The sequence below is a fragment of the Lycium barbarum genome, chromosome 9, assembly GCF_019175385.1.
Source record: "Lycium barbarum isolate Lr01 chromosome 9, ASM1917538v2, whole genome shotgun sequence".
NCBI lineage: Eukaryota > Viridiplantae > Streptophyta > Magnoliopsida > Solanales > Solanaceae > Lycium > Lycium barbarum.
In genome coordinates, this window is record NC_083345.1 from 121,293,165 (window position 1) to 121,320,052 (window position 26,888).

The following is a 26,888-nucleotide window of genomic DNA, read 5'->3' on the forward strand; positions in this document are numbered from 1 at the left end:
AAATTTATCATTAATTAACTAATACTTTTGAGTTGGCTGTTACTGTCAGAGCCCCAATTCGGACTGGGTGCCTATAATGTGTGATACTGGGGTGGCAATCAACTGGAACTTTTGTTTCCTTTATATTGATATGAGATGAATTTAAGAAAAAGACATAGTTAGTGAAAGTTTTATATAGCCGGCCTCAACTTGTTGGAATTGATACATGATCATACTGCTTCTACTTATAATAAGTTTAAATTTTATGTACCGTCAGTGTAAATAATCTATTACAATATTAGGTCATCCAAATAATATTTACATGTAAGTCTTCTTAAAATGTGGAATTTGAAATCTTGAAAATAAGATATGTCACCTGCTACAATAGGTAAATATAACCTATGTCACGATCCAAGTCGATGACACGTATTGTTCCTTTGGGCCTAGGCCCAAACAATTAGTCTTTCGGGCTACGCCACATCGAACCTCAAAAGCGCGCGTACCAGGTGAACATGACTTATGTCTTATAAAACTCTTCACCTTTCCTTTCCTTTTCGATGTAGGATTCGCCTAAGGTAGCATGTATACCTGATCTTCAGAAACTCGTCAACCTAGAATTACCTGTCGGTCTTGTTTAACCTTAAAATGGAGAACAATTAAATTTATGCGTGACGCCAAAGATATTTGACTAAATTCAATTCAAGATTAAATTGCGAGATAAGTCAATAAGTAAATAAAGAAGCAGGTCTGACCAAATATTAATTATGTCTGGCCTCGGGTATAGAAACCGAGGTCGATACCCTCTGTTGAGAACTTACACGATGAATAATAAAGATGAATTTAGGAACCAATGGGAATGATTTCAAAGGATTCTTATTATTTTCTGATATGAACTCTTTCACTCTTTCTGTTGCCAGCCCCCTAAAATGGATGGGAACCTCCTCTTTATATAGTAGAGGAGTCCCAACCCTAATACAATTCTAAATAAAGGAAAGAAATTTGGTGACAGCTGTTGCCGATATCGACACCGAAATATCCGGTTGAGGGCAGATATTTCAGTCTTTTCCTTATGGCAGTTAACCGCCCTTCCTTTATCGCCTCATCCCAGATCGAGCTCAAAGCCTCGTTCCCGATGAGCCGGTCATATCGTGCCCGAGCATAACCACGACAATGGGAAACTGAGCATGTCCGTATCCTCGATTTTACCCGTATACAAGTCTTGCTTGACCCACGCTCATCAGTGTACCCTCAATTAGGGACGTCACAACCTAACTTACTAATGCTAACATACTACATGAAGGTACTAAGTTAGCATTCTCCCTATTTTTTAATTCTCAAAAATACCCTTACTAATAGAATACTAGCACATTAAGCCGAGGGCCATTTCTGTCTTTCAATCAAATTCTCAACTTCTTTCCCTCCTCTACATTTCACCATCTCCCTCCCAAATTGAATCATCGAAACCCAACTCTACATTTCTCAACTTCCCCATTTATGTTAGAGTTTCAATATAATGAAATTAAGATTTTACTTTCTTTTATCAATGCCTAATTCCTTTAATGAAATATGAAGGCTTTCTCGGCAATATCTTGAAACCCATAAGAATTTCTTATTTTTTAGAAAAAATGAGAAGGGTTGCTATGGATGTTTTTTCAATTTTTATATTGTGAATTTTTCGATTCATAAAGTAACAACTGGACACCCTGAATGTTAATATGGGAGTAAGATACAGAGATGGCCCAAGAAAAGATTCCTTCCCTTCTTTCCTCCAAAAATCCGTAAGTCCAACGTAGGGAATAATGGAATGCAAAAAACTATCAAAAAATAAATCCGGAAATCCAATAAAGTAATATTAGATTTTTCATTAACTAATATATAATATTAGTTAACGGCTATAATTATTTTAGGCTGAGCAGTCAAATTTTAAAAAACCCATTACGAGTGAATCTGCTGCATTAAAATCCATTATTGCATTTTCATAATTGCGGCATAGACCACCAAAAGCTATAGTGCAACGGATTAGATGAAGTTATTCTTTTCTTAATCAGAGGTCTCAATTTCGAGTTATAGATATTAATTTTTTTTTTGATAGAGAATGCTTCCTCGAAATGACCCTACACAGTATATAATTCTAAAATAATCAGACTCTAATACGAGTACTGAACATTCGAATGAAAAAGAAAAAATAAAATAGTTGCCGCATAGCTCGGAAGAACACAACCCGCCAAAAAGAAGAGAGAGATCTAGAATAGCTGACAACTACATCAATCTGACAACAATTGTACTTTGGTGGATTATAGTAAAATCTTTATCGAATATTTAACAATTGGCAATAATTAGATATTTCATCAGCTGAAGCAACTGTACGTAGTCCATCATTTCTTGAATTGTTAACATGCGTACCAACAAAAATTGATGCCGAAATTGTGGTTGTGACAGTTTTGGTAATCAACTCTTTCTTTTAACCCTACCAAGGTCGAGAAGTTTCTTAAATACAATTGCCCGGCTAGTGAAATTAGAAATTTCGTTAAAAATATTTAAAATCTAATAAGTATATTTTATAATAATATTTTTTGTTTTATACCCGTAAGGGTTGATTGAGTTAATCGGGTGAGTGATTTTTCATATGGGAGATTTGAGATTGATTTTCTTCACCAGCAGCCTTCTCAGTCAGAATTCGTCGTACTAGACTTACTAAGTGCGATTTACATCTCCTGTGTGATTTGCGGGTTATTGCACAGTGAATAAGTTGTCGTGCGCATTAGAAGGATAACGACAGCGAGTACCTCTAAAGGTTCCAAATTTTTTATTTGTTTTATATAAATAACATGTTTTTCTATATCCTACTATATAAAAGAGTGGGTTAAAAAGCAAGAATCGTCATCCAAGAGCAATTCAGTAATTTTACTAAGTCCGCCTGTCACTTCAAGGTGCAGCTGCTAAATTTACATATTGCCATGTGTATCATCACGTCACGTTGGAGCAAATGAAATTTGTGTACATTTATGAAAATGTGGGCCCTAAATGTAGGCCCTATTTAGTAGCATCCAAGAATCATGATTTCTTCCTTTCTTTCTAAAATTGACCTGACATCTAATATGATAGATTGTTCAATTTTGCTACCTTCAACTAAAGTGAACAAATATGGTATTTACTAAAATATAAAATTTAGTATTCTTCATTTCAATTTGGAGTATAAGAAAAAAAAAGTTTTAAAAATTTTATGATTTTAAATTAAAAATTATGTAATGTACGTAAACACTCTTTGAACCTTATAGTATTAAACATGCAATTTAGAACTTGAATGGAGAAGATATCATATATAAAAACAATCAATATTTCTACTATTATAGAATAGACAGTCATTATTGGATCGACATGGCTACTTCATGTCCATAATTAACTTATTGAGGGCATCTTTGTCAGTTTAAGTTAGTTGCCCTGTTCTCCTTTTTACTATACATGGTTTTGGTTTGCAGTCAACACCTTGCTATACGTGGCTGCTTATTCCACGTGTGTATGATATCAAAGGACACAAAAACAATTGATGCATTCTTCCCGTAGGCCAATTAAACTAGCTCTTTCATTTTTTTACAAACAATTCTTTGTTTCAATATCGAAATATATATGTGGCATTTTTTTCATTTTGAGAGTTAAATATTTTTATTTTAATCATAAATTTGGACATGATAGTAAATTTGGATCTAAATTTAATAATTTTCGTGCTGGGTCCGTACTTGCACGGGCTTACATCATCGAGTACTAAAAAGAAAAACTAGATGCTTGAATTGAAATGGAAGGATTAGTTATAAATTTAAATAGAATATATATTATGAACTAATAAAAGTTTGATTTATTTTTCAAACTTACCAAATTAAAATTTGACAAAACTAATAAGTGTGTTTTGGGTCCAATTATAACACCAACAATATAATCTTTTTACATTTTAAAATTAATCAAATCAAAACTTAATGTGTTATAATATATTGCATTATTTTGCAAATTAGTTCATAATTCTGAATACTAATATTGTTTTGTCTCAAATGAAATCTCTTTTTATGCAAATTGTCTCTCTTAAAATATTAATGAATTCCATGTAGTATATTGACAAGTTTGAGTTTTCACAAGCTTTATGTTCATAGCCAAACATAATAATATTATTTTTACTATTTGAGCCAATAAATTATTTGTATTAATTAATTTGATATATAACTATAATTCGTAAACAAAGAAAACTTTAGTAAAAGAACTTAAAATCAAATCTAGATAGGATAGTCTAATATTACGCTTATGATTTGAAATTTCATGTAATATTTTTCATTATAGTGACATAAATGATACTCTTTTTTCTACTATCGGTTAAGATAAATTACACATTTAGTTTTGTTCAATAATGAGTTACGCTCCTTAGTTGCAAATTCAACTACTAAGCAAAAAGTTGGAAAGTAAGCTATTCAGGATAATAACGTATACTAATTCATCCTCATGAAATTATAAGTTCAAGTTATGAGCAAGAAATGGAAAGAATAACCTTAGGACAATAATGCATAATGGCTCATCCTCATGAATTTATATTATTATGTTATAAAATGGTAAAAAGAAATTTGAATGTTAAATTCATAGTGCTTTATAATTAAAAAAAAATGTTACCATAATTAATAGTAGGCTTAATACAACAAGCATGTTCAAATTGAGGCTGATGAGGGTAATGTATTTGAAATGAGGTGACGTATTTTAAGTGGTTAACTTATTTATTTAATGAGCATTTGAGAATACGTGCAGAAAGTTTATCAAAATTTAAGTTTGAAATTTTTAATAGGAATAATTTATTATTTTTTCTGATGCTCAATTGAAACAGATGGTGGTTTGAGTGTCCAAATGAATTTTTTTGGGAAGTTTTAAAATATGTCGATGTATTAAGCCGTAATACTAACGATTCTTGACAAAATATTAAGGTTAAGTCACTTTATTGCTTTAATTATTCTAAAGTTTTGTCTAGGGCCAACAAAGTGTTGGTTAAAATATCTAACAAATTTGTGAATTTATATCTATTTTCTCTTTTTATTAAATAGGGAAAATACCAATACTAATTTTTAAATTTGCTGTATATGTAATTATTATGAAATTTCTAAATAATTATGTTGGGTGTGTACGAGCACGGGCTTCCATTTATCTAGAACATAATATAATCTTTTGATGAATAGAATTTATTAAATCATTGTTTATTTTATGTGGTTTTCCCACTGCCCAGCCGCAACTAGAATTAAACTTTCATTGGAATTACATAGCATTCGAATTGGAAGAAGCAGTTTGATTGTAAAGATAATAGTTCTTCTTGAGTGAAGGACCAGAATTAATTATTTATGAGGCTAGCAAATGAAGACCGGAACTAACTGTTGCTTGTGAGGTATGGAAACAGACCTGTTTACCTTGAATTTAGGTAAAAATTGAATTTGTAAGTAAGGTATAAGATATGTGAACGACTTTAATCTATTTTGTGTTTATGAGAAATATTTATGGATTTGTGTGCTTTAATACGTATATATGAATATATATACATCAATGTCTTGAATGAATATGTGCTATAGATGATTAAGCTAATGGTGTTAGAATAATAAGCTAAGACCACAAAATCCACTGATTCGGACTAAAGAAAGAGAAATAATGTTTCAATATATATATTTGCTATTACAATGTTCTAGATCTCAAAAATGTCAACCCCTAAAAGTAAGGGGCTTTGCATACAACATAAAGCCTTTTTAGAATAAAGAAACCCTAAAAGGATAAGGTTGGACCGTACGGTCTAACACCCGTACGGTCGTCAGTACAACGTGACAGAACGGTCTTGACGCGTGGCAACTCTGCAACTGGTTAACCGGACCAACGGTCACGACCAATTTGGACATGAAGAAACCGGACTAACGGTCACGATCAATTCGGTCATGGAGAAACCGGACTAACGGCGATGTAGAGTTTGGTCCGAAAATATCGGACCAAACAGATTTACTCTACTTTTCTCGGATCAACTGCACCTGGTGCAATCCCACCCGTCCGAAGAAAAGACTTGGTACTCATGCTTGTTTATTCCTATCCCCGGTCTCCGGTCTCACCGATCTTGCATACATCCGGTTTTTACTGTATACAAGACCCGATCTGATCTTGCAACAAGCTATACTTTAGATTTAAAGTAAACGTTAACACATAAATTGGTAGGAAATAAAGAATAAAGAAAAAGAACTCAAGTAATTATTTTTTATTCACTTAATTGAATTGCAATTAAACTCGGTCATTTGTAGTTTAAAGAGATATTCTCGTACTTATCCTTATAAAAAAACAATTGTATCAGAACTAGAATTTCGAGCTATAGCATAAGAAAATTTCAAGATTTTAGATTATATATATGCAAATTGCGCAGACATTTTCTATTTTTATTGTGTATAATTTTTGATTATTTTTATTTTCGAAAGTCTAATTTTGCTTAAAAAGAACAACTGTAAAATAAAAAGTTCCAAACTAAAATAAAATCTTCTATAATACGGGTAAATCTATAAATGGTCACATATCTATGATTTTTTTTTTGACCAAAATCACATAACTATGTTAGCAAGAAAAAATCACAAAACAGTCACCGCACTAACACAGTGTCACAATTACCGAAAATTCAACAATAAATATTCTTTTCTTTTGATTTTTAAAACTTTTCTTATAAAGTTAAAAAGTGGAGGAAAAAAACTTTAAATTGAAAGAAAGAAGGAATTTTGACATTTGAAAACCACCAATTATTGCAGAAAGAGTTTCAACAAAAATAAAGAAAAAGACAATTCTTATAGCCATTTAGAAACGTTTTCTCAGGAACATGTTTTAGTTCTGCCACCTCTTAAACAAAGTTCATTGAATCCCATCGAAGCTCAAAACAAAAGTGTTACGCAAGAAGATTGTCTACAAAAATAAATGAAGAAAACGTTTCCAGCTAATATGATGAGTAACATAAAGGATTGACTACAATTCATTCTCAGATTCGAACTTTGAGAATAAAGAAACTCTTAGTAGAGAGCGTTTTTTTTTAATGCGTCAAACACGACATGTAGCCGAATTAATTGAGCTAGCGAGAATATTAATTAACCCCCCAAAATGAATATTGTGGTGACGACATGCTACGAAAAGAAACTAGAATAACTAACTACGAACTTCGACGTTAAATTGCTCGTAGCTAACACGATTCTTTGAGAATTCATCGTTAATCCGTCACTAAAAAGGATTAGGGATGAATTTTGTTGCTCATGATTTTTTCGTCGCTAATTTATGCTTTTTTAATTGTGACCGTAGATCAAACAAGAACTTGATGAGTAAAATCCAATGGAAAAAAGAAACTTTTAAATTTTGATGCCTAGTGTCCATAATAACCTTGGACTAATGGCGATGATAGAGTTATTGTGGTATCTCATAAACTGGATTTCTGTAGAGCTAATATGAAAGTCGAAGATTAGGGTAGAAGGTTAGAAATAGCTAAGTGTTGTTGACTTCTGTGTGGGGAAAGAGGGGGCGGATCTCCTCCGCTCTTCTTTTCCTTTTAGTAGTAATATATCAGTATCTCGTAGTCTCTTATACCTGGATGTGCATTACTATCTGTTGCCATATTTTTTTTCTGTATCTTGATATTTTGCTATCTCTTTATGATATTATTGTGCCAGGTACTTTTTCTGAGCCGAAGGTCTACCGGAAACAGCCTCTCTACCTCACAAAGGTAGAGATAAGGTCTGCGTACATCCTACCCTCCATAGGCCCCACTTGTGGGACTACATTGGGTTTGTTATTGTTATTGTTGTTGTTGTTGTTGAATATCATGAGCATCTCGGGTGGAAGTTGGTTGAACATGACGTGATGCAAGCAAACAAATACGAAAAAGCTATCGTGAAGTTTCATTCTTTGTTTCGTCGTTGATTAATCTATCACTTAATCACATGCATGGCGCTCTACCATTATCTGATTTTTGATTTCGATAAATAATTCATACAAATGAATAATAATAATAATAATAATAATAATAATAATAATAATAATAATAATAATTCGTACTCTCCAAACAACTCCAACACACACAAAAGAAAGATTTTCCTAATTTGAAATATATTGTACATAGGGGCATAGGGCATTTCTTTCAAGTTCTTCCAACATGTTTAATTGGTGAGATGTGGCGTATTTCACTGAAAGTTAGTTAACACAATATTGAAGTCAATACCAACGTGAATATTAAGGCATTTTAGTTTGAGTTATCACATTTCATTAATTGGATTGGGTGTGTTATTTATCATTGGTGTTACCAGTGGTATTAAACACTAAGGGCTCATTTGGTACAACAATGATAAATAATTTCGGAATTATATTTTAGATGAATTTATCTCTCGTTTGGTTGGGATAAAATAGTAGTATAACAAATCTCGGGATTAGTTATCCCAGAATTGTAGTGTTATTTTATCTCTGTGGGAGGGTGAAATAACTAATCCCAAAATAAGTTATCTTGGAATAACTTGTTTCCAACCAAACGGCCCCTAATAGATTGTACTATTAGTCCCGTACCATTGATACCCATTTAAGTGAATAATCAACATTTTTTTGCGCGGATTGCCCTTCTTTTGGGGTGGTCTTTAAATTTTGCCCCTCATATTTATGGTTTTTAAATTATGCCCCTCATATTGCGGGTCTTTAATTTTTGCCCTTCGCATTGCAACTCTGAGCGTTCATGCAGAAATCATGAGGCTTTGAGTTTGAACCCCCGCTCAAGCATAAATTAAAAAAAATTGCAAGGCAAGGTTTGGGTCGCGTCCGGCATACACTTGTTAAGGAATTACCAAATTTCTGCCGGACCCGGCATACTCATGCCTTATGGGCAGACTTGACATAAGTATGCCGGGTCCAGTATAACTTTGGTAATTCCTTAACAAGTTTTTGCCGGTGGGGGCACAGCGAAATTTAAACTTTGCCTTGCGATTTTTTTTTTTAATTTTGACTGTGTGGGGGTTCGAACGTGGAACTCATGAGTTTTAGCCGAAAGACAAAATTTAAAGATTTCAAATATGAGGGGCAAAATTTAAAAACCACCCCAAAAGAATGCGAATTGCCCAATAATCAAACTCAACTCTTAATAAAAGTAAATTGTACTATTTGTCCCTTTATGCATAAATTTCAATTTTAGTTCATATAATATTTAAATAAGCATATTTACTCTTCAATTAATTTAAAAAATGTACATTTTCTTTTTCAACTTCTTAATTCCGACAAATTAAATAGATAATTAGTCATTAACATATGTCCCGTTAAACTTGAAAACATTTTTTAATCAATTAAAGGCTAAAAGTAGAACCTCACCAAAATTGAGGGACCAAAATTGAAAGTATTCCTCTTAATTATATGACATTAATTTATTTAATAAAGTAATCAAAATGATGAACTAACAATTAATAAACTAAACAACCGATGACACTGTTGATTTTGATTAATATAATCAAAATTGGCTAGTGGGAAGGATCCAAAGTCTTGACTGTTGGGAAAGTAGATGTTTAGTCTGCTACATACTTTAACAAATTAAAATATAGAGATAATTTCACTAATTATAAACTCCACTGTGATTAATGACAATAATCAAAGATAAATGAGCAATCTTGAAAAATTAGGAAAATGAAGTTTGGAAGGACACATTTAAGTAGCAATCAATTTTTATACGAAGCAGCACACACAATCTGTCTAACAACAATTTTCATATAGATTTGCTTATCGTTAAAGTATAAATTCAATAGCCAAGAAATTACAACTTAAACGAACCTAGATATTTTTTTAGCTTATCGGTGAATATTAAAAATACTTGTAAGTTTAAACTTTTGGCTGTTTTTTTCCTAAAGAACAGACAAAAGAAACAGAACCTCCATCTCTCCTCATTCAATTTTGTCGTTCCTCGTTGTCATTTTCCTTGACAAGATTCTTTCAATATTTTTTAAATACTCCATCCGTTTCATAATAAATGATGTTCTAGGCTTTTCATTTTGTTTCAAAATAAGTGATGCTTTAGGATTTCAAGAAGAAATTGATCTTATTCTTTCAAAATTACTCTTATTTATATAATAAAAAATTATTAAGTAGCTTTTCTTTTCTAGGGATTTTTATTGGGGGTAAATTAATAAAATCACTCATAATTTTCTAAGAGTGAGCACTTTATTAAGGGGTGCGTATTAACTAAAAAAAACACTTATTATGAAATAGAGGAAGTAGCTTTAACTACATTTTGATATTCTAACAAAAAACATTATTTAATAATGCTTTTGTATTCTGCATATTACTCCTTTCACCGTCAAAGATGTGGTGCAATGGATGGAGTTGTTCCTTCTTAACCAAAGGTCTCGGGTTTGAGTCCTGGGTATGAAAAAATCATTAGTAGAGAACGCCACCCACAGAAACAGGCCTTACCCAGCGCGAATCTGAATATAATCGAGCTCTAATATGAATACGATCACCGAGTGGGAAATAAAATAAAAACATATTACTTCTTTCAGCACTTATAATCAAATACATAATTGTTACTCACTATGTCCTATTTTATGTGACACACAATGTCTTTTCATATTTTAAAGCAGTTTAACTTTTAAACTTTTTTCATTTTATCTTTAATGAAAAGATTTATGACCATACGAATGTTTATAGCTTATCTTAGACTGCAAGATTCAAAAGTCTATTTTTTTTTTTAAACTTCGTGCTTGATCAAACGATGCAACATAAATTAAGACACAATGAATAATTATCAAGTGTTCAACCACGAGAAATGCTATCAATTACTTCTAATCAGTTAATCCAAACCACCTATTACCAATTTACCATGAGTCATTCTACTTTTGGCCATCCTACACCTCGCTATTTTTGCACAAAAGAGGGTCCTAAGAATTTATTGGAATCATTTTCCCAATTCTCTACTTATATATACTTTCTCCATCTCAATTTTAAGTATCGTACTTTTCTTTTTGATTTGTCCTCAAAAAAATATTTCTTTCTGTATTTAGTAAATTGACAATTTAAGCATCTTATATGACAAATTTATAATCACAAGATTTAAAGAATATTTAATACACTACACACATATTTAATTTAGAATCATAAAATTTAAAAATCTTCTTTTATTTTTTAAATTTTGTGTCACATCAAATTAACACACTTAAATTGAGAAGGTGGGAGTACATATTATGATTTATGAGTTCATTAGTGTCTCACTTTTGGCCACCTCACTTGCACTTTTGTAGAAATAGAGTCCTAATAATTGATTGGAATCATTTACCAAATTTTCTCCATATGTTTTATCCTTCCAAAATCCTCAAGCATCTCATATTATCCAATAGACTCTATTACATTATCTCCACATGGCACATTCTCATTGGACGCCTAGATATCCCTCAACTACAAACAATCTCACACCCTCCCATCAAATCTCCACCGTTCATCTTCATCTTCACCATCACATCAAATCAAAACAACAACGTTGACTCTCCCCAAAACATAAAAAACATCAAACCAACTGTTGGTATTTATACAATGTTCTTCCTTAATTGGCAAAAAGCTTTTTCATCACACTATGCAGAAGAAAAAGACGGTGAAACTGAAACTACTTTCTCGCCGTTAAATCAGCTGAAACAACTCTCTCGCCGTTAAAACTCGTCGTTAAATTAGCTGGAACAACTTTCCCGTCGTTAAACGTCGCTGTTTTGCTCATTTTCCTGTTTGCTATCAGTTCAGGTTAGTAACTTAGTATGTATCTACTTCCAACAAATTGGATATACAACTTTGAAAATATAATTCAAAGTTGTGGGAATCCAAAATTCTTATTTCAATTTCTAAAATTATAGATAATTTGAGACGAAGGGAGTGTGTTATTTTAATCCATGTCTAAATAGAATTAATAGTCAAAAATCATATAGCAATAAGTTTTTCTATTTCCTGCTAGCTATTTTCATATAGTGGAGCATTTAAAGATTTATGTACTAGTAGTCACAATTTTGCCACGTAGTTTCTTGTCCTTTGTTTTACGTACTATCTAGCATTTCTTATACTTCAATTATTTTATTTATCTGCGGTAGTTATTTTTTTTTCCGTACTATTTTATCATGATTTTTCGCTTTCGTTATTTCATTTCCGTACTCTTGAGCGGAGGGTCTTTCGGGGTAAGGTATGCGTATACTTTACCCTGCCCAGACCCTCACATTATGAAATTTTACTGGGTATGTTGTTGTTAGAGGATTTAAAGATTTATAAACTTATGAATAAATTATTTTTCCATCAGGTTTAGACTGGAGAGTTTGTAGATATGGAGTTTCCATTGATATCTCGATGTGCAAATAGTCCATCAACGACGTCGTTTTTGGGATGTAAAGTAAATTTATGTGATTTTCGGATTAGGGGTAATTTTCGAAATAAGAGGAAATTTTCTGTGTTGAGAGTTAAAGCTATGGCAGAGAAGTCAAGTAGTACAGGTGACGTGGAAATTAGGGAGAGAGAAAGTGGAGGGTATACGGGAAGTACGATGGAGGTGACTACATTTAATCAGAGTTTTGGGAGTGATGCACAGTTACCTGTTTGGGAGAAGATTGGTGCTGTTGTCAGACTCAGTTATGGAATCGGTGAGTTTGTTTTAACTCAAGTTTGCTTTTTGGGAAATTAGAAGTCAAATGAATATTCACATAGTTTGAATTAATTCCGAATTTTGTGGTTTTTTTTTTTGACTATTTTTGATTGGTTTGGTAAAAAGTGCACTAAAGGAAAATTTAGTACTATTGTTTATCCTTGCGATCAGTAGCGGAGCTGAGATTTTCATTAAGGAATTTAAAATATAAAAAAGTTAACATACGAAGAAGCCAAAGAGGATTCAACATCTAGTACATAACATAAAAAAATATTTTAATCTTGTATAAACAGTTTTTTTTTTTTTCTGCTGAAGGGGGTTCGGATGAACCCTCTTGGCCCTATTTGGCTCCGTCCCTGCTTACGATAGAGAGAATTTTGTTTGGATACTCGAACCCGAAATCTCTGGTTACTATTATTTTCATGCTTTTTGGTGGTGGCTTTTGGTTCTGATGATTAGCTTATACTGCTATCAAGGGGTGTGATTGAATGAATGAGCTTCTTCCATTTTTAACTAGAAGTCTCAGATTTGCTATTCAAACCTTAAGAATGAAAAAAATCAATTTGTATTGATAAAACAGGATCATTCATCTCCCTACCCAAAAACCATAAGAACCCTATGCAATTTTAGATGGATTCAAGATTTTAAACTAGTGATTATAAAGAACAGATATAGTAGCTACGAGAAACAACATAGCATAAATAGATTTCAAAATTATTTTGTTGATTTATAGACATTTATTTTGTTGATTTATATACATATAGTTCAACCTTAAGTTTTTGTGAGTAAAATTTTCTGATATATATGCTGGTGGAAGATAATAACTACTCGATTTAATAGTCGACTCACCCGCGAGTTAGCATGGACACTATCGTTGCAAAAAAAAAAAAAAAGAAAAAAAAGAAGAAGTGAATTTACAAGTTTTCAAGAAATATCAAGTAAAGGGACATAGATAAAAGAAAAAAGAAATTTCAAATTAAGGGAAAAAGCTCTTGCATTTTCTTCTTTTGCTTTATGTATATGTGATTAAAGTGCTTCTAAAAGTGGAAGTGCTAAGGTTTTCTTCTCTCTAACTTTTAGATTTATAGTTGGTAGGACAACTATGACTATGAGAAAAACACTAATTCTTTTGCAGTTCCTTTAGTCATGTTTCCATTCATATGGTAAGTGGTCCTTTGCCTACATTAGATGTTAGATTTGACTTTATGTTATGTAATAATTAGTATATCTTTTATTAGTTGATAACATGAGAAAGTATTATTTTAAGAAAATTTAATAATTTGTGAAGATTTGCAATCAAGAACAAGAATTGTTAGGGATGATTTATAATATATTAAAAATGACTAGACATATACTTTCTATATTTTTGGAGATGATATTGACTGAACTGTAGGGAACGAACGATAAAATTATCTCATTTCAAATAATTTAGGGGCAAAATTGGCCCTTTTCCATCCGAGCTAGAGCAATCTTTAGTGGAGGACATTTTTTAGCTACTTGGCTAACGATAAAGGTATTTTTGAACTACTTAATTAACAATATGGGCAATTTTTATGCCAAAAGTAAAACAGAGAGACATTATCTCATTTCGAATAGTTCAGAGCAAAATTGGACTTCCCCCCACAATTAATGAAATTCTTAGGGAAATAATTGTAGATAAAGAATTAGCCTTTTCCCCTTAGTTTCCTGCAAACCACAAACAACTTTTTGGTAACATTTATACCCTGGAAACGTTTGTTCTTTTCTTGTAAAACAATTGTGTTTTGTTAACCCAGTTACATGATTTTGGTTTTTACTATTTGGAAGAGTTTTATAGCCTTATCGCCGCCTAAAATAAATGACTGCTGTTGGTAAATTTCAAATATTAGTCCCTATAGTATCTTGACTTAGCATATTGAATCTTTAATTAATTGAATTGTGTATTTTTTATCCTTTTGTTTGTGAAGATTTACAAATTACCATAATTATTAACCGTACCACCACTTAAATACTAATATGATATGTTAATTTTGTACTATCACTTTATATTTGACGGTAATATAATTCTATAACTAGTCAACTACAACATACCTTTATATGAGAGGACCAAAATCACAAATTTTAATAACTGAAGGTTAATTGCGCTGAACATATATTACAAAGAACTAAATAGAAGCTTTGCCAGTAATTAAGGAACAAAAAGTGTTATTATCCCATACAAATAACTCTAGCATGTGCCACTTAGATATAGTCGTGTAGGCTTCTACTTGCCTAACTAGCAACAGTAAGGTCCCCAAAACTCTGAAATCTTGATCCAAATCCTCAAAGAAGAATAAAATTTAGTCAGTAATTATATGTGTAACCTTTCTATAAAGATCTTTTATTCCCTTGGATGGGCTTAACCTGCCATTAGAGGCGAAGCTAGTATGTATTATAGGAGTTCACGTGAACCTAATAACTTTTTGCCAAATCCTAATATGTACTAAAGATCCACTAAATGTCTATAAATATTTGGTTGTGAATCCAATTATTGTTGTATATTAAATTGAGGTCCCTGTGGAACTCGTAAATTTCAAATCCTGAATCCACCTTTGTCCGGAAATAATTTGGATTAGTCGGACAAGTGAGCCTTGAATTATGAGTGGTTAAAAAAAAAAGAAAAAAAAAAGGAAGATTGGTTAAACCAAAAATATAAATAGTCATTTCTGTTTGTTCCAATGAATTTTATGTGTTTGTTACATATATTTCTTCCAGCCTTCAATGAGTCCCATCCCATTAAATCTTTTGGATAGCTTTACAGAAGAAAAAGGAAGTTGTGCAATCATTCTCTGATGTTCAGTTTGTTTTTGAACTCAGGTATCTATGGAGCAATGGCTTTAGCAGGGAAGTTCATATGCTCAATTTCGGGAATCGACGGCACAGGAGGGTTCAGTCCATCATTAGATGCCATTGTTGTTGGACTAGGATATGCAGCTCCACCCATTATGGCTCTTCTATTTATACTAGATGTATGTTCAACTTTTCCTCTTTTTTTTTTTTCCTGCCACAGAAACAGTTAAACATGCTGTTATCTTCTTGTATGAATTCATATCTCATAAGCTAGTATTTGAGGTTTATTTAGCCCAAGATTTTTTTTCCCACATTGTATCATAGCTAGATTCATCATGTTCTTAGTTTACATAATGTTGGACCCATCTGTTATATTGACCACGCAACGTGTCTAGTCTTGGGTGTGCGGTGGTTACCTCCTTATATTATCCTGAACAATCCTTATCTCATAAGCTAGTTTTGAGTTGAATTAGGCGCAACATCGCTCTTTTTAAAAAAACAAGATTGAACAACATTCTTGTCATCTTTAACTTGACTTATTTTTTTCTATCTATATATGCGTTCACTAACTCTTAGTGTGAAAATGCTAAAAATAGTAGCCTTATGTATTGTAGCCATTGTAGCTTTGTCCATCTGACATTCCTGGACTATATAATCGATGTTTTATGACAAATTACATGTGTTGGTAGGATGAAGTTGTGAAGCTATCTCCTCATGCTCGAGCGATCAGGGATGTGGAGGATGAAGAGCTACGGAACTTCTTTTATGGAATGTCACCTTGGCAGGTAAAACATCTATTAATTTCAGGATCAATAGTTATGTCGTAAAAAAGGAAGGTTTAATAGATTGTGTTTCGATGTTGTAGTTCATTCTGATCGTCGCTGCAAGCTCTGTAGGCGAGGAGCTTTTCTACCGCACTGCTGTTCAGGTTAGTGCGAATGTGTTTTATTGCACTCTGAAGGCTAAATTGACTTGTAAATTTATTTCAAAGAAATTTAAGGGAATCAATGTTCAATTCAGATGAAAATTATATGTTTTGACTTTTCTACTTGAAGCTTAAGAGGGGGAGAGTAATTCTTTTCTGCTGCGTTCTCTTAATACATTTTGGTTACAGGGAGCTTTGGCTGACATTTTCTTAAGGAGTACTGATTTGGTGACTGATGCTCGAGGGATGGCAGCATTGGTAATCTATTTCTAGCATCCTTTTCCAGCTGTTGCTCGGACTCTCCAAAATGTTATTAGCATCCTTCCCAGCTGTTGCTCGGACTCTCCAAAATGTTATCACACACATGTTGGATCCTCAAAAGATACACTACTTCTGGAAGGATTCGACACGCACCTGTCAACGTTTTTGAAGAGTCCGAGCTACATAATCAGAAGTTACAAAATATCCAAATTTTTGTGATGCCACCCTGACACATTCTGTTTCCTTAAAATGTAGACTGGTGTTTTTCCACCTTATGTCCCATTTGCTCAAGCATTTGCGGCGGTAATTACAGCAGCTCTCACTGGTTCGTTATATTATATAGCTGCCTCTCCAAAAGGTCAGTTTTGCAGGCTGCAGTTTCAGAGTCTTCATTTTCCACTTCTCTAACATGCTTAATCACTTAGCTATTTTTTGTTTTCACTTACAGATCCTACCTATGTTGTTGCACCTGTGCTGAAATCGCGTTCAGGCCGTGAAGATCTGAAAAAACTCTTTTCAGGTTTGACTTCTCTTCTCTGATTGTGGGAAAGTTAAGACAGCTCTCACTCATGACGTTTTTGAGTCTAAAGCTAATTAACATGATGCTATGAATCTGAGGATTCGGGGTCAAGTCTAGTAAAGGTAACGGGATATAAAGGATTAGCACAGCCGATTCGACTAGGAATAGAAGAAATAATGTATGTCCCTTAGGCTAGTCTTATCCACAGCTTACCGACTAAAAATATAACAGTTGCGGCTTACTTTGAATAAAAGGAAAGGCAAAGGGTTTGTCAACAAGCAAGCACTTCCCATCATAGTTAACATTGCAAGGATTTTAAACCAGCCTCCTGGTCGTCGGTCTGCTACATCTGGTCCATCTCCAGGCACCTTTAAGAGGCAAGGAGTGTGTCAAAATACACGCTTGCCTTTATTCCATTGGGCCTTCTCAAGCTTTTCTGTATAAGAATAGCTATCTAAACTATTATAAGTAAATGATACCGCCAAGGATAAGGCTAGAACTCTTCCTGCCATAAACAAGGGACCTACTTCTTATTCTAGGAGTGTATTTGATATGGAGGAAAACTTTTTCCAGAAAATTTTTCCATGCTTGGTTGGTTAAAAAATTTGGAAAACATTTACTCTAGGAAAATAAGTTGCTTAAAAATGAGAAAAATCACTTCCCTGGTTGAAGTAGGGAAAACAAGTTCCACAAGTGACATTCTACTCCCATCCTCCAGCACACCCCACCCAACACCCACCACCCATAGCCCCCACCTCCACCATCCCCACACCGCCCCTCATAGTGTTTGCGTAGATCATATATTAAATGTTTTTGCGACTATTTCTGCTTACTTGCTAAACACTAGAAAATAAGTAAGAAATCACATATTCTCTAAGAAAACACCAAACACGCCCTAGGTGTTAACATATATGGAGGAGTCCCCTCTCTGTGCTGGAGGGGGCGCTTCACGAATGTCACCAAAGAGACCAAGGAGAGATTGGATCAAAGACTTAGCTTATGAAGCTGAGTTAATTATTACGAAGTCTCTGGCGTTTAACCAAAATGATCTTGAATATTTAGTACTGGAGACATCAAGCTCAAATTATCAAGCGGTATGTTAATTTTTTCATCATTTTGCAGCTTGGTACGAGAGGCGGCAGATGAAGAAGATATACTCTCCTTTACTAGAAGCAATACTAGCCCTTTACCTTGGGTTTGAATGGATCCAGGTAACATGAACTTCACTTTGTGTTTATCGGTACTAGCTAATCTGAGACTTAAAGAGGCGAATGGAACAGTTTTTATGAGTTCGACTGAATCTACCGGCTTTCATATGAAGGGTGTCTACATCTGCGAAAAACCACTAAAATTTCAACTAATACTAACTTCTGAACTCATAGTTTCAAAACTACGATGAGTTCAATGCCAAAAATTGAACCCGTCAAGTTTAAATATTGGATTTTCCAATACTGATACTTAAAAGCAGGGGTGGATTTAGAGGGTGGGGAACACCCTCAGCAAAAAATTACATTGTATATACAGTATAAATTTTCTGTGTTTACGTACATATATTAACTCTTGAATATCCTGAACAAATGCAGCTCAAGCAGCCCATTCCCAGGGACAACATTATTTTTTATATTTAGCTTTTGTTATTTTTTCCGAACCCCCTGATTGAAAATACTGTATCCGATAGTGTCTACATGAAATTCGAGAGGGTAGACACATGTGAAAAAACCTCATGCCTCAATCGTCCACCACTGGCGGCTTGTGAACTTTTTTTTTTTTTTAAAAAAACTGCGATGAAAAAGGTTGAGCCCGTCTAGTTTAAATTTGGATACGCCTCTGCTGATACTTAAAGATAGTGTATGACTACATGAAATTCGGGTAACTATATAGCTTATATGTTCTTGTGGATGCAACAGACAGACAACATTCTTGCACCTATAATCACACATGGGATATACTCCGCTGTTATTCTGGGACACGGACTCTGGAAAATCCACGATCATCGGAGAAGGCTACATCAAAGAATCCAACAACTTAAACAAGAAGGCAAGAATTCAAGTGACTTGTAAAGTGCCTGCAAAAGCGAGAATGAATAATTAGGTGTCGTTTGCAGGATTTTTCTGAATTGTACTTTGGGAGAGAGGTTATAGTACTGTATAAAATATATGTAACACATAAGAATAAAATAGGTGCATCGCCCAAAGTCAGTTGTATACATTAGGCTAGCAAATATATACATGTACACCCCCGTTAAAATTGTACCTCTTGTAGATTCTGACATAATAATGAAAGAGTCGCTCAACTTTTTGCTTTCAGTAATTGCAGAAATATTATATGCGTTAGAGCCCGTTTGGATCTGCTTATAAGTCATTTTTAATTTATTTGGGTGTTTGACAAAAATAGAAAATAGCTTAAAATAAGTTAAAAAGTGCTTAAAATAAGTCAAAATCAAGAAATTGCTTAGTCCCAACTTATTTTTTTTAGCTTAAAAGCTATTTTGATTTGACCAACAACTTTACCTTTTTATCCGTTGTATTTTCTGTTAATTCCAATACTACCCTTATTTCTAAAAATCCTTTAAACTTTTATCCAAACACGTAATTGCTTATTTATAAAATAATTTTCAACACTTAAAAGTACTATAAACACTTATGCTTAAAAACCACTTTTTTTCAGCTAATCCAAACGGGCTCTTAATCAGTGTATAGATTGTATTTGCAAGATAAATATTATGCCATGATACCTTAAACTCACAAATAGTGGCTTGGAAACTAAGTTGGTGGTCTTTCTAACATGTACCCTTTTCTTTTTATTTTTGTTAAGGCAGTGATTTGTCGAAGGGAAGTCAATTGACACTCTTTCGCTGCAAAATTATGATGTATATACAACGTCAAAATTATTTTTTATGTATATATAGTAAGATCTTGAATCTCCTTGACTTCTTCGTGTATTTACTTCTTTATATTTTGAACCCCTTAGTGAAAATCATGACTTCGCCACACTTATATATCAATTTCAATTTCTTTGCATTTGAGTTAAATCTAGGTTTTTTTTAATCCTTTATAGGCATCTCATTACTTGCCGTAAACATTCTTTACCTAGGTGATTTTGACATTAGCTCAAAGACTCAAATTGCATAGAGTTCTTTACCAAATAAAATTGCATAGAGTTGAATGTTCTGTCACTAGCTTGAAATTTTCTGATTGTCCAACAGTGTTATAACTGGTGCTACCTATCATTGTATAGACATGTAGAATCCATCTGAAGTAAGCAAAGACAACCATCATGTACCCATTTTATTCTTATTTTAGCATCCGGTATTCAAATTTGTGCTGGAGCAAACCTCTTCCTATCAAAAGTTTCTTACTATCTAGTGAAGGGTAAAGGGGTCCAACCGTTGCGCCTCGCAGGGGCGGCTCAATGAGTTTAGTGGCCTAAAGCCAAAATATATTAAAAGGCCTTACACTTTTTAAATAAATTCATATAATAATGAGATGAGACCGAAGTCTACATGACCTCGATCTAGTTGCAAGAACACAAAGTGTGGTGTATGGTTAGGCGTACGTCACGTTTTCAAACTCTCTCATATACAAATGCATCTTATTTAAGTGGAAAAGAACACGTGGGTGAGCATGTTTTACCAAATTTCGAACTGTACTTCACTTGCGCTAGGATATTCTTAGTTAAAAATATGCAACATAAAATAACTTGTGTTTCTGATCATGTATGAATCAATCCATTATTGACAAAGAAAATAACTAATTCAAAAGAACTAAGATGAAATTAGAAAGTGATATCGTCAAAAACATGAAAAACAAGAGTATATAGAGAAAGAAAAATTAGAATTGATGAGAAAGCAGAAAAAACTATTTAATTTAATGAGGGAAAAATTTATTGTGATGTACTCGTTCGACCGTGCAACCTCGACTCAATTAAAAAATATTAAAATTTAAAATTTCTTATTAATAACAAATATATAAATTATATATATAATAATATATTAATTTCTATTTTTTGGGGCCCTTAATGATTAGGGGCCTAAGGCAAAGGCCTTGGTTGCCGTACCTTATAGCCGCCCCTGGCGCCTCTCAAAGAAGAGATGACATATTTTAAGTGATTAACTTATTTACGTAATGGTCATTTGAGAATACATGCAAAAAAATTAAAATTTAAACCGAAAGTGGCTAATAAAATTACTTTATCACGTGATCAGGTGCTCAATTGGACAAGCTGTAATTTGATTGTCTAAATAAAATATGTTAACAAGTTTGAGGGACTATCCATGTATTAATCCATTTTAAATAAGAAGGCAAGTCCCTTTGAAATAGAGAAAAAGGCAAATCCATTTTAACTTTTACACGTTCTTTTCTTACTGTTTCACATATTTTTTTCAACTTCAAATGAAATAGAGAAAAAGTAAAAACATTAAAAGGATAAGAATCTTGTAGGTCCCACATGAATGAAAAATAACATGTATTGTTAGTACTTAGTAGTACAAAACGTTTTCACGTGGGAACGTGAAAGGAGGTTAAAAAAGGATAAAACTATGTTCAAAGTACAAAAAAAGAAGAGAACTTTTATGACAACTTAGCCACGTGATCTCCATTGAATTGTGCGCCACGTGCATTGCACGTGACACGCTTGCACCCTGTCCCTTTTGTCCCTGTGAGTTCGATTTAACCTTTTCACCTATAAAGAAAAGAATTAATTAAGATCAATTAAATTAAAAATAACACATATTTATGATGTCAATTAAATTCAACTTTTTTTTTTCATAGCGCACCTAAAATTACAATTTTGAATAGAAAAAATAGTTTTTAATTTTCTTAATAGTAATTTTATGTGAAAAAGTTTATATAATTAAAATAGAATTCGTAAGATCATCTTCCCCTACCTCCCCCCGCCATTCTGTTTTTTTTTTTTTTTTTAAAGGCAGTTTTTATTAAGTAATATAGTATTGTATAATCCGACGTTTGGAAAATAAACAATTATGAGCAAAAGAAAATCGTGTCGAATAGTGGTAGCTTTCTTATTTCGTTCACAAAGTTTCACCAGTAAAAGGTGAAAAAGGAAAGCTCATGGATAAATAGTATATTCAATATATATCTTGAGACATTTCAAAATTGTAGAAAATATTGTGCTAATATAAATTAAGACGGATTGAGTAAACAAAATTGATATGTTAGTGAAGAAGAAATAGCTTTAACTGATTATCAAGAAGAAAATGAAATAGGAACAACCGCGCTGGGCGTAATAGATCGACTTTCATGCTAGTTCTTGCTCCAGCATGAAAGTTTTCAGTCACGTCTTTAAGAAATAGCCAATCTCCTAAAAAATTAACTCTTACAACTAAAACTCAGTGTAGTATCTTGGAATTTCACTTATAGAAGTTAAAACTACAGGACAGTGATAATTTTTTCAATTATAGGATTGAAATGTGACTATTTATAAAATTTATCTTAGTAAACGGAGATGGGCTTATTTGTATTTTTTGGGGCAATTCGCAGTAATGCCCTTATTTTGGGGTTGTCTTTAATTTTTGCCCATCAAAATAAAAGTATTTAACTTTTGCCCTTTGCCTAAAACCTTAGGGTTCCGGGTTCGAACCCCTGATCAGGCGAAAATTAAACAAAACATTCGCTAGGCAAAGGTTGCCTACAAACTCTACCCCATCGGGCATAGTTTGCTTGCAAAACTCTGCCTTAAGGCAGAGTTTGCAGGCAAATTATGCCTGATGGGGCAGAGTTTGCCTGCAAACTATACCTTAAGGTAGAGTTTTGCAGGCAAACTATACCCTTAAGGTAGAGTTTTGTAGGCAAACTATGTCTTAGCAAACTCTACCTGATAAGGCATAGTTTGCAGGAAACTTTGCCCCATCGGGCTACAGGCATAGTTTGCCTTGTGCCGTAATTTTGCCTTCAAAACTCTATCTTAAGGTAAAATTTTACCTTCAGGCAAATTCTGCCTTGCGATTTTTTTTTTAATTATTGAACTGGGGTTCAAACCCAGAATCTCAGGATATTAGGCGAAGTCCAAAAATTAAAAATCACCCCAAAGGAAGTTTCTGTCCAGGCCCAAAAGAATTGATTGCGGGCCTTAATAGGAGTTTCTGTTATCTCGTAAGTAGAAGTAGAATTGGCTCTAAAAAGATTTTTTTGACAAAAAATTAACATCGTAAAACTACTTCAAATTTTCTTAGGATTGAAGTTTTTTTTTTTTTTTTAAATCACCATTATGACATTTGCTTCTTTTCCTCAAATTTTCAGATGTTTATCAGTTTTCCTGTGCTAATGGTTTAATTAAGCATATTAACTATTTATATAAATTCTTCTCCTTAAATCTTGAAACCCTACATTCTTAATAATATCTTTAATTACGTGAATAAAGAACCGGTATTTAGTGATTCAACAAAGATAATAGACAGTATAAAGGTGCATGTGCAGCAAGTTAGTTATTATCTTTTACCATATTACCAATTAACGCTTACCATAGAGATTTATTAGATTTTAATTCTCATAACGGACCTGCCCGATTCTAACGGTTGGGTTGTTCTCGGTTCGTCCACCGTATTACTAGCGACTCGACTGCAGTCATGAAAAACTGTGATACTTCCTTAAATCAACTGCTATTGGAATATGCTCAAGGACTTCAGTGCTTTAAGCAGATGAGGAGATTTCTTTCTCTTTTTGGCTGTTATGTTCAAGGAATCTTTGTAAGTTTCTCTTCCTTCGCTTATTAATATGCTTAAATTTCCCACTTGAATTAGGGTCGCGGTAGAGGGCCGAAGTAAGGGTCCCAAAGGCCCACTATTTTGGGTTGGCAAGCGTACAGTTGGTGCTTGTCACTTCTATCCGGAATTCTGATTTTGAAGCATTCAATCATAATTCAACGTACAATAGCTTTGTGTTCCTGACTTTTCAACCTAACAGGATGACCTGTTGTATGCATCAACAATTCCTCTAATAATAAATTGAATTACTATTGCAACACTGTTATCAGTAGGATTAACTTAACATGTCTTATGCGATTATTGTGCAAATTTTTTCTACAATCATGTTAAGTTGTAGTAGTTACACATTTTTTTCAGAGGGAGATAAAAAAGAAAAGAAAAGATGGAATGACATGATTACCTAGATCTTTAAGTATCATAATAAAACGACAATGTGGTCCTATCAACACCATGTGCAGCTCATTTTCATTGTCTTAAGTAAATATTTTTCTATTAAATTGTCTTTTTAGACGCTTTTAAGATTCCACGCACCATGAAAAACTATGATATAAAACAAGGTTGTATTTATTTAATCACTATTTTTGTTTGTAGGACCTTTTCTTTTTAGAATACAATAATGATTAATGGAGCTAGTTCATTACTTGGCTTTGGTGAAAGCAATTTCTTAAAGCTCATGAATTTTAGGTTTCTTAACCAAGGCATATATGTAGCCTTTTCCCTCATGTCATGCACTAGGGTTCCTATCAAAGCATTTGTGTCCTTTTATATATGTGTCAATAATTTTGACACATATATATTTAGTTGTAATGAAATGAGTTTTGTCAAACCCATCGCGTCTAGTCAAGATTTGGTAGTCAGCAAAGTCAGTTAAATTTAAGTGCGAAAGTTTTCCGATCTAGGATTACAAGTGACCAAAAATTAGCACTGACTACAAAAAGTAGGAATTAATGACGGCCAACTTTGTCGCTAAACAATGAAAATTCTTCGCTTGTCTTATTTAACGACGAATTATATCCGAGCTAAACACTATAAGTTATGTCGAATTCATCACATCCAGCCTAGATACCAATACTATTAAAGTCCGTTCAAATTCGTAAGTGCGAAGGTTTTCCGAGTAGGACTATGTACAAGTGACTAGAAGCTAGCCTTAATTATAGAAAATATAGGAGTTAGCGACGGACAATACTTATCGTTAAATAACAAAATTCGTCGTTTATTTTATTTAACAACGGTTTATTAAAAAATATGTTACCAATTGGCCATTTAACGAAAAAATTGCGATAAATTTTCGTAACTAATTCCTTTATTTTTTTGGTAGTGTGATCTTTAGATATTGATAAGCACTTGCAATAAAGAAAATATTATATAGTATTGCAAAATGACTAACATGAAAACCTTTAATCAGCACTTCTGTAATAGGAGTAATTATTTTAAGGAGAAGCTAATAAAAGTAAACATGCTTAAGTATAACGAGGAGAAAAAGAAAAAAAAAGGAAAGAAGAAGAAACAACGAAAGAACTCAAACAAAAAACATAATTATTCTGCTAAATCCATTATAAAAAATGTTTGAATTGGCTTCTGTTGTTCAATTTTGTGAGTGAGAGATAAACTATTCAATTATTACATTAAGATATTACTCTGCTTATTGCTTGAAATGTTAGCTTAATTATATTAATTAACATATGGAAATTAAATATGCTCATAGATTCAACGTTTCTAAACTAGTCCATATTCGATAATCCAACTATTTTTTACTTTACGTACTGAAACATGTACTTTAGATTCATGAATTTTCAAAAGAGCCGTCATAGTTACAGAGGGAACTTTCTTTTAATATATATTAATTCTAACAAAAATATTTTTTCCAACTTTCATAAAATACACGTTTTTTAAAAAAACATTTGACCATAATATTTTTAATCTTACATCTGTTTCAGTGTCTGTTATGATGAACTTAACAATACCAATCTTTTGTCAAGATAATTTATTTTAAAGATAGATAATTCACAACTATATATTAAAATCATGTAATCCACAAAAAGTAGACATAGGGTTTTACATTATCCTCATGCAATTGGAGAATTAGTTCCAGAAAAAGAAAGGGGTCAAATATTTTAACTAATAACGGCAAGATCTATGTAAGTCTTCTAGTTCTCCATAGGGTAATACAAAATATAATACTAATTTAATTAATTAACTAATTATTTAATTCGTTAGTTAAGTTTCAAGTCTAAACTACTTATGGTTAAATCATTTGTTATCATCCGAGGTTCAATCTAGATAGAAAAGACATTGTTAATTGCAAAATTTTATTAGTTTAATACTTTATTAAATATTTAGTCTTTAATTGTAGTTCACATATTTGTTTAAGGAAATATGTGGTTACTAAATACCAAGCTTTATGCTTGTTCAAAAAGTAATTTGAGAATTACACTTCACATTGAAGGATCTTTCTCCAGATTATGCTTTTAATTAACGCGGTTAATTAATTAATTAAACTTTTCCATAAAGCTAATTTATGGGTCCCTAGGATTTAAAATAATTAGATATAATCCGCCAACGACAAGAACTAGCTAGTCGTTGAGCACGATAATAATGTCGTCGAGATTATCAAGAAATTTATCGTAATACATGATTAATTATTCGCTAAACGACAACTAATAATATAATAATGTCATTTTCTTGGACTTATACATTAGGTCCATGTGATGTGAGCACTTGGAAAGAATCAAAGGTGCCTCAATTCTCTCATCAATTATTTGATTTAGTCGATTAAGATGGATGGATACCATTTTATTTCGTTGGATTTTCTGTCCTAATCTAATCTTATTTCAAACCCTTAAGAATAATAAAAATATTAGCTACGAAATTGATTGTTAATCTGTCACTAGATAATCCGTACCTCGCTAATCTATCGTTAAGTAGGATTAGAAGCATGATTTTTTGTTTCTAATCTTGTTTCAAACCTTTAAGACTAAAAAAAAAAAGTCTGGAATTAGGTACGGCATTCGTCGCTAAT

The 26,888-nt window shown here is 32.7% G+C and overlaps 1 protein-coding gene across 1 annotated transcript; it reads left to right on the forward strand.

Annotated features, from left to right (window-relative positions):
* The first annotated feature begins 11,517 nt into the window (after positions 1-11,517).
* On the forward strand, positions 11,518-19,454 carry LOC132609734 (uncharacterized). The gene is made up of 10 exons (XM_060323871.1): positions 11,518-11,751; positions 12,296-12,632; positions 15,470-15,621; positions 16,132-16,227; positions 16,308-16,370; positions 16,557-16,625; positions 16,884-16,986; positions 17,077-17,148; positions 18,271-18,359; positions 19,056-19,454. The coding sequence occupies exons 2-10, from the start codon at positions 12,320-12,322 to the stop codon at positions 19,206-19,208; spliced, it is 1,110 nt and encodes a 369-aa protein (XP_060179854.1). The 5' UTR covers positions 11,518-11,751; positions 12,296-12,319; the 3' UTR covers positions 19,209-19,454.
* Positions 19,455-26,888: the final 7,434 nt, after the last annotated feature.

Bases quoted from the DNA above. Each gene is read 5' to 3' on its own strand.
- LOC132609734 (XM_060323871.1), top strand. From the start codon at position 12,320: ATGGAGTTTCCATTGATATCTCGATGTGCAAATAGTCCATCAACGACG. The intron at 16,371-16,556 runs GTTAGTGCGAAT...TTTTGGTTACAG, and splicing joins TCTACCGCACTGCTGTTCAG to GGAGCTTTGGCTGACATTTT. The intron at 16,987-17,076 runs GTCAGTTTTGCA...TTTCACTTACAG, and splicing joins TATAGCTGCCTCTCCAAAAG to ATCCTACCTATGTTGTTGCA.